The following is a 9,257-nucleotide window of genomic DNA, read 5'->3' on the forward strand; positions in this document are numbered from 1 at the left end:
GGCACATATAGACAAACAACCATTCACACTCACATTCATACCTATGGACAATTTGGAGTCTCCAATTAACCTAGCATGTTTTTTTGGAATGTGGGAGGAAACCGGAGTACCCAGAGAAAACCCACGCATGCACGGGGAGAACATGCAAACTCCACACAGAGATGGCTGAGAGTGGACCCTGGTCTCCTAGCTGTGAGGTCTGCGTGCTAACCACTCGACCACCGTGCAGCCCATTCTTTGTAACATTAGTTAATATTTTGGAGTGTGTGGAACACATTAATTGGATTTACATTATTTCCTATGGGAAAAATTCTCTTGGCTTTTGTGGGTTTGTTTTTTTTGTCTGAACAGAAATCGAAATACCACTGTATTATGATAATAACACTATACTAAGAAAATTTGCATGGAAGGACCAACTTAAAATAAAACCCAGGAGAGGTCTTATGGTCAAATGCCTTTGTACTACCCACTTATGGAAGAAGTAGCATATTATTTGTAATCAAAGCGTCGGGCCTTTCCAGTTCTAACCAGATGATAGCACAGCAGTAAGAGGCACAGATGGTAAAATAGTCAATAAACTGGATTCTCTAGCACAGACAGTCATTGAACTACAGCAGTAGCTTTTACTAAACGGGTAGTACAATTTAACACCTATGTGTTGTGTTCGTTACCTGCTGAAGTTTGCGGTTGCGTATTTTCGGTTTCTGGCATGTAAAATGATCAAAGAGTGCAGAATCAGTGAAGGTACTCAGGCTGATGCCTTGCACCTCCACAGGCCCTGCACACACGGGTACCCTGCCGTCAAAGTTGAGGGTCTTGCGCCTTTGCAGGATCCACAACAGACGGCAGTCACACATGAGAGGGTTCCCATCCACTCTGAGGGTCTCCAGACTGTTGACAGAGTGGAAGGAACCCTCTTCCAATGTCTGTAAGTCATTCGATGAGAAGTTGAGGACCCGAAGCTGCCTGAGGCCTCCGAGGGCGTGGGGCTCCACCGTCGTCAAACCTGTGCTGACCATGATGAGCTCCTTCAACCTCAGCAGGTCTCTGAAGGCCCAGGGCTCCAGCGTTGTGATGGGGTTGTAGGATAGGTTGAGGTGGGTTAGATGCACCATGTTTTTGAAGGAAGCAGAGGGGACAGAAGTGATGTTGGTGTTGGTAATTGACAGCCAGTGGAGGTCAAGACCCTGGAAACTAAGAGGGGAAATGTACTCCAGATAGGGCCAGTGACTGATGTCCAGACCTCGAAGGTTTGAGAGCTTTCGGAAGTTCTGGTCCTCGAGAGCCGTGATGCTGAGGTGACGGAGGCGGAGGGTGACCAGGCTGCGTAAATAGGACAATGTTTGGCCTGAGATGGATGTCAGGTTACAACGAGCTATGGTGAGATCTTCCAGTCCCAGCAGACCTGAGAATGCCTGCGGATTTGGTAAAGAGAGGAATGAATGAAAACAACAATGGCTGGAAATTTGTACATCTTAAAAATGTATGGGTTCTGAAATACTGGACATGCAAAACGATGAAAGGCAACACAATGGAACGCCAATCATAACAAAGCACATCGTACAAATCAGATGACTCTGATGTCAATGGCTATGAGAGAGGGCAGGTTTGTATGGTGTTCTAGGCCAGTGATTTTCAACCTTTTTTGAGCCACGGCACATTTTTTACATTGAAAAAATCTTGTGGCACACCACTAACCAAAAATTTTCCAAAATGTCACCACGACCTCACACGTGCATCAATAAGTCTATGGGAGGAACAAGGTAGGTGTTGCCACACGGACCAATATTACATTGCTCTGCCAGTCTTTACACCACAGACACTCCACAGTAGCCACGTTTTTACATCACCACTTTTTCTCTTTCCCAATGACCTTTCGGGAAACAATGGTATCCATGGAAAGGAATATTCCAATCTCTTGTCTACATGCGCCGTGAAAATCAAACAGAATAGTCAATAGGGCATGCCCAGTAAAGCGTAAACATCAACATCACGTGATACCGGCTTCCCCAAGTTTTTCTTTCACTTGTTGGAATAACTCCGTATTGCCAGTTTTTCGTTTGTCCAGTCTTGAAATTTAGTTTGAATCAAAAACAAACTTTGCTTAGTCCAGTGCCGATTGCTGGCCTCCATTTTTAAAAGTGAAGAACGTCTGGATCTGCGTGTTACGTCATATCTGAGCATGCGCTGAAAGAACGCACCCGGGATCAATTTAAACAGGAAAAGATCAAATTCAATCTTGCTAATATTTTATAATTAAACTCAGGACATGTTTTATATAGATATATATTTTCTTTTTAAATAAAACTGGACTTGTGAATGGCGTATAGAAGGGTTTAGATTCTGTTCCACAGATGGCGCTAATACATACGAAAGCTGCTTGTCAACCGCCAATAAACAACAGAAGAAGAAAAACACCACAAAGAAGAAGGCACCCTGACAACTTTCCGTTTGAGCGGGTAAAAGATACTTCAATCGGATTGGTTAAAGCAGGGGTGCTCACACTTTTTCAGCATGCGAGCTACTTTTAAAATGACCGAGTCAAAATGATCTACCCACTACAAAAATGCAAAACATCTATTTATTTTCAAATGTATTGAGGATTATTTGTACGTACAATGTATGTTGATGTACCTTACATAACCAAATGAGCCAATATTGCAAAACACACATAATTAACTATTAACATTTTTTGTAATTACCTGAGTTTACTTTGATGACTTGCACTGAATTGAATCAGCCAGGGATGCATAGTCCGGACAGTAGCTGCTGATAGCCAGGTTAGCCAGGCAAACGCACTTCGAAAAAGACATTGTGAAAAAAAAAAGTCCACCTCCCATTCCGTATGGAAGTGATATGTTTTTGCTTTTTTACTTGGTCCAGCTACTTCACTCATTTTAGTGACCATAAACTTTAGCGAGGGCTTAAAATCTGACGCAATTCGCCGACTAGCTTAGCACTTTGCATCGTTGTTTACGCATGAGCGGTGACCTAAAGGTCAAAATTCAGTTGTCATCTGATTGGTTGTCCTGTATGTCAATCAAGTAACGGGGATGGATGACATGCTGACATCGTAAGTTCTGCTGCACTTAGAGACGTTGTTTGATTTGATTGGTCGCCCGAAGGGCAACATTCAGTTGTCATCTGAATGGCTGCCCTGTATATCAATCAAGTGACGGCATTGATGCTGGGATGATATTTTTTAATGTCACGCCGCGATCGACCAGTACCACCTCCGCGATCGACCGGTAGATCGCGATCGACTTAATGAGCACCCCTGGGTTAAAGGAATATTCCATCTCTGTTCAATTCTTTCCGTTTGAGCAAATAAACCAAATGCAATTGGAATATTTGGGTCCATGTATACTATTGACATAGTGGCTATTGACGTAATATTTGCAAATGATGATTAATAAATTCATTCATTCATTCATTTTCTACCGCTTTTTCCTCACGAGGGTCGCGGGGGTGCTGGAGCCTATCCCAGCTGTCTTCGGGCAAGAGGCGGGGTACACCCTGGACTGGTCGCCAGCCAATCACAGGGCACATATAGACAAACAACCATTCACACTCACATTCATACCTATGGACAATTTGGAGTCGCCAATTAACCTAGCATGTTTTTGGAATGTGCGAGGAAACCGGAGTACCCGGAGAAAACCCACGCATGCACGGGGAGAACATGCGAACTCCACACAGAGATGGCCGAGGGTGGGATTGAACACTGGTCTCCTAGCTGTGAGGTCTGCGCGCTAACCACTCGACCGCCGTGCCGCCTCTGATTAATAAATGTTAATTATAAAAAGTGATATTGGATAATTCCCCGCGGCACACCTGACGCTTTCTCAAGGTACACTAGTGGTTGAAAATCACTGTTCTAGGCCATATGAATATATTTTTTGTACCTTTTGACACTTATTTTACCAGTATAGAGTGTATTCTTTGTGATAGTAAATAGAATGTCCATTAATTACCTGAAAAAATCCTTATACCAGTTGCAATAATTATTAAGATAAAGATATACACCCTTATTTTCTTTACACAATTAGACAATATATGGTAAACAAGGCTTTTATTATGAAGGCCTTAAATGTGTTGTGTGTGTTGGGACGGACGTGCCTCTTATCCTTATTTATGTTGCTCAAAATCAGTGCATTTGCATTAACAAGTGGTGTAAACACACTCATACAGCCCAAGTAGTACACAAATACTAAACTAAGCCACCACCGCTAGCCGCTAGCTTCCATTCGCTTTCGGTAAGACAGGAGTTTTGATGTTTTTCTGGTGTCATTTTTTTTTTACATGTTTAGTACGGGAGACAAGGGGACAGGCTCATGTTTGTGTTGAGATTTTGCCACGCTTGAATGGTCCACTGGGATAATATTTCCCCACACATACGTTTCTTCTCCTCCCGATGAAAACATGTAATTCACATGATGTCAATTTCCACCAGTTTCTGTGTTTTTATTCTGGTTTTATTGGCCAATTCCGCGATACCGTCCATGATTTTGCAAATTTTGCAAAAATTATGTGGCCCTATATTGCTGTGATATAGCAACAACTTTCAATGTTCTCAACTCAACCTTTCTTTGGTATGTTTTCTAACAATTGCACATGCAATTTTTAGTCATGCAAATCAAAGCTCAAACAAGAGGACTACCTTGTGGGAAATATAAACCAGGTCATTGTCTCCCACTTCTAGGTGTTTTAGACTCTTAAGGTCCTGGAAGGTGTAGTCCAATAGAATGACAATCTTGTTCTCACTCAGGTCCAAGCTGGTCAGATTACCCAGCTTGGCAAAAGCCCCCATAGGCACTAACTTCAGCTGGTTGCCCCGTAACTTCAGCACTTTAAGACTGGGCAGACTGGCGAAGGAATTGGGCTCTAATGTAGCAATGAGGTTTTCACTGAAATCGACTTCCTCCAGCCGGGGGTACGGTGCCAGATCGCCCGCTTGCACCCATCGGAGTCGGTTCTTGCTGAGATCCAGGAGTTGTGTCTCGGTGGGGATGCCTTCGGGGATGTTGGTGAGCCGCCGCCGCTGACACGACACCGACCTCAGCTGAGCCGAGCACTCGCAACGTGGCGGGCAGGCCTGACTACTTCCTGGCAGCGTCAAAGTTAAGACGGTGACCAGAGAAGCAGCCAGGACCCCCCGCCACATCTTCTGCCATGGCATTAAGGCACGCCCTCCAGGGCCAGGAGAGCCAGTCATGGCCCTGGTTCTTGGACTCCTCGCCTATTGCAGGCAGGGTCACTTGCACCTGTGAGAAAACAGACAGAAGACCGGAACAGGAAGTCAAACATTTGAAGACCGAGTAATGATACACTTGAGAGAGAGTGGTTGAGAAAAAGAAAGATGAAGCCTATCTCCTGCTATCTTGAAGACTCATAAAAATTACATCCACTCCACAGTAAATTATCCATGCTTCCTCTGGTTTAAGTAATATCGTACTGAAAGCCGTGGAGATTTGCAGAATATCATGACACGGCTTTAAAATACAACTGACAAGCTCTCATAGGGTACGCAGCTCCGTTTAAGATATTTAAGATAATTTGTCATTTCACTAATTCATCTACGGTTTCGGATGGAGAACTGGGACGCCGGGAGCTGTGCAAGCAGGCTGAATATATGCATGTTGCATCTCCTCTGCTCCTTCTTGCAGCACAGAGACTGTCTGTTCCATTTTGACAAACACAATGAATATATCATCACCGTGCATAAGCAAAGACGCAGCACCGCCGCCAAGACACACGCTTTGTGCGAGGAGAAGTAGGTTGACTCACCGACTCAAGTCATATTAGGTCTTTTGGTCAGGTGTGTGATGATGCATGTGTGCGTAGGACGAGGCCTTTTGCTGGCCATGAATTGGAAATCATTTTAGTCCTCCTTGCAGAGGGATGAGATGAATCACTTGTGCTTGAACATTCCTTTGGGCAACCTGTCATCCCTCCCACACACTCTTTTTTACACGGAGACAGTCACCGCTGGTCATTACGGCTTGGACTTTGACAAAACGTTGTTCCATGAGCAATGCATCGCTACATTGTCACAAATGGCGGTTTATTTATGGCCCTCAAGTTCACAACCCACATTCATGTATCCATTTGAGTTAATATTTGGCTTCCATGGCAACTGTCTGATGCCATTTTTTGCCCGAAATATAAGCTAATTTCAGGCAGAAGCCTGAAGAAAGTAACTGGAAATCAATGGGAATGGGAAATCATGTTCAGTGTCTCTTAAAGGGGAACTTCACAATCTTTATGTGAAAAATGAACACATATTTTTTTCCCTAACACAAGAAAACTGTTCATTTCAGATAGCTTACAATGCTGTCATTGGGATACACCGATTTCGACTATGAAGCCCTCTAAAACAGTGGGCCAAATGTGGCCCGCAGGACACTAGTTTGAGGCCCCCGCCTTGATATGAAAGTTTAATGTTAGTGCGGCCAGCGCAAGTTTGATTTGGATGCTGTATGGTATCATGTACCCAGAAAAAATTATTACGTTTGATTAATGTTCATGTTAAATGTTAAATAACTGTTAATAGTTATCCTCCCTATCCGTGTGGAAGTGGTAAGTTTTTGGCTATTTAAGTTTAAAGGAAATAACTTGAAGGCTACCGTTTAGGTCGCTAGCTCTCTAGTTTGCGAGTTAGCATGTGTCTCAAGACCCTGTAGTTGCGCAATATGTTGTAAATAAAAAGAGTACAAATGTGACTATAGTCGTGTTTTGTCATGTCGACAGGGCTCTAATAATGCTTTGTTCATTTTAATCTGAAAAAAATAATTTGTCTACCCACCAACTATATGTGGTTTCTTAAGTTTTTATTATTTGCCGTTTTATTATTATTATTATATTTATTTATTACTGATTGATTTTCTTTATTCTTGATTTGTTTATTTATTTTTCATCTTATTTTGTGCAGAAAAATAAAAATTAAGATATTTGAGAACAGTGGAATGTTTTATCAGAGCTTTTATTGTAGAAAATCGGAACCAAAGCACTGAAAAAGTTTGTATATTTTTCTGTTTTTAATAAATGCGTTTTTTTTTTTTTTGATGCGGCCCAGCCTTGCCCAGACCCTAGCTCCAGTGGCCCCCAGGTAAATTGAGTTTGAGACCCCTGCTCTAAAAAAAACCCTCTAACAATGTTGCATCATTTGATATCGATGCTGTGATCAAGCATTAAAACGTACGTTGATGATAACATGTAATAGTTGCAGTATCTTGCAGTGTCTTGCTGTATTTTGATGATTTAAAACACTACTGGTGAATTAATACGCATAATTATGCTAGTTCTGTCGACAACAACAGCAGTGACAACACTTACGATGTCTGATCTCCTTGGGATGGCTGTGTCTTCCAGCACAATACGTGTGCTCCAGGCTTCAGGTAAAACATCCTGACGGCAAACGAGCATCTTGTTGGGTCTTTGTAGCGAAAGTGAGAGATACCTATCCATTCTTTCGTCTGTGAGCAGTAGGCGAGGCGTTGCGCAGAGGAAAGAAGTTTCGGTAGTGTTTTAAATGACCAAAATACAGTAAGATACTGCAACTATTACATGTTATCATCAGTATACATGTTGATGTATGATCACAGTATGGATATCAAACAATGCAACATTGCTATAGTTTTTTTTTAAAGAGATTCAAAGTTGAAATAGGTGTATCTCAATGACAGCGTTGTAAGCTAGCTTAAATTCACTTGTTTTCTTGTGTTATAATACACAGAAAAGGGAAAGAAATATGTCTTATGTTTCACATAAGGATTGCTCTTAGACCCTAAACACATATCTTGAACATCGGGGCCAAATCTGACACAGTTTTCTACTTTGTTTTTTTTTCACCCCTAAACAAGGGGTGGCTTTGCAGACTGCTGCTCAAACTGACCCACTTCCCAGCATCATCTCAGCCTCACACTGTCAGCCAGCAACAACTCACCAAGACCATAGCGACAGAGCAGCAAATCTCTGCTTCTGTTTGGAACGGAGCCCAGAAGAGCAACAGTGACGGCTCCCAAACAAACATGCATGCACTGATATTCTAGAAAAGAACCATCCCAAATGTTGACACCACTATTTATTTCCTTTGCCTTTTCCACTAAAAGCTTTACAGGGATGTTTATCACGTGTGTGTACAGTATAGTGTTAGTTTGTGTACATGTGCCAGGCTTTTAAGCTATGTGATGGATGACAGGGGTCTGCTAACGCCTCTAAGCATCATTCCACGGCTCAGTGGCAGAGTCGCAGCATGAATCAGTGAGCTGACATTGTTTAAGACAAGGTCCTTACTGCACCACTCAAGGACAGACGGGGATCCTTGCAACACACACACACACACACACACACACACACACACACACACACACACACACACACACACAATCCCAGGGGAACACTTCCTTTACTCAGGATAGTTCCTTAGAGCTTGCCAGAACAACTGGCACAGGTAGTTTCTAAATCCACTTTACCTACTAATAATTAATATCAGCATCAGATATCAGCCAGATGTCTCTGCAACAACAAATTCCAGACATTGAGAGAACTATTGAGAACTTCCAGGGAGAATGAACAATGAACCTTCAAAGAAAAAATAACTGATTTATACTTAGTGCATGAACAGATGTTGGCGGACAATATACTAGCTGAGTCCCATCAGCCTGTAGAGCAGGGGTCTCAAACATGCGGCCCGCGGGCCAAATGTGGCACTAGTTTGAGTCCCCCGCCTTGATATGAAAGTTTAATGTTAGTGCGGCCAGCGCAAGTTTGATATGGATGCTGTATGGTATCATGTACCCAGAAAAAATTATTACGTTTGATTAATGTTCATGTTAAAGGTTAAATAACTGTTAATAGTTACCCTCCCTATCCGTGTGGAAGTGGTAAGTTTTTGGCTATTTAAGTTTAAAGGAAATAACTTGAAGGCTACCGTTTAGGTTGCTAGCTCTCTAGTTTGCGAGTTAGCATGTGTCTCAAGACCCTGCAGTTGCGCAATATGTTGTAAATAAAAAGAGTATAAATGTGACTATAGTCGTGTTTTGTCATGTCTACAGGGCTCTAATAATGCTTTGTTCATTTTAATCTGAAAAAAATGGTCTACCCACCAACTATATGTGGTTTCTTACGTTTTTATTATACGCCATTTTATTATTATTACTATATTTATTTATTACTGATTGATTGATTTTCTTTATTCTTGATTTGTTTATTTATTTTTCATATTTTTTGTGCAGAAAAATAAAAATTAAGATATT

General features: G+C 42.0%; 1 protein-coding gene across 2 annotated transcripts in view; it reads right to left on the reverse strand.

The window, feature by feature from the left end:
* Positions 1-9,257, reverse strand: part of LOC131125050 (leucine-rich repeat and immunoglobulin-like domain-containing nogo receptor-interacting protein 3) — a 57,707-nt gene that overhangs the window by 7,496 nt on the left and 40,954 nt on the right. For both annotated transcript variants that reach the window (XM_058066183.1, XM_058066184.1), the window contains 2 exons: positions 4,661-5,264; positions 672-1,415 (listed from right to left, as the gene is read on the reverse strand). In XM_058066183.1, the coding sequence (XP_057922166.1) occupies positions 672-1,415; positions 4,661-5,215 (1,299 nt within the window). In that variant the 5' untranslated portion in view covers positions 5,216-5,264. The remainder of the gene's footprint in view (positions 1-671; positions 1,416-4,660; positions 5,265-9,257) is intronic.

This window comes from Doryrhamphus excisus, chromosome 3, assembly GCF_030265055.1.
Source record: "Doryrhamphus excisus isolate RoL2022-K1 chromosome 3, RoL_Dexc_1.0, whole genome shotgun sequence".
NCBI lineage: Eukaryota > Metazoa > Chordata > Actinopteri > Syngnathiformes > Syngnathidae > Doryrhamphus > Doryrhamphus excisus.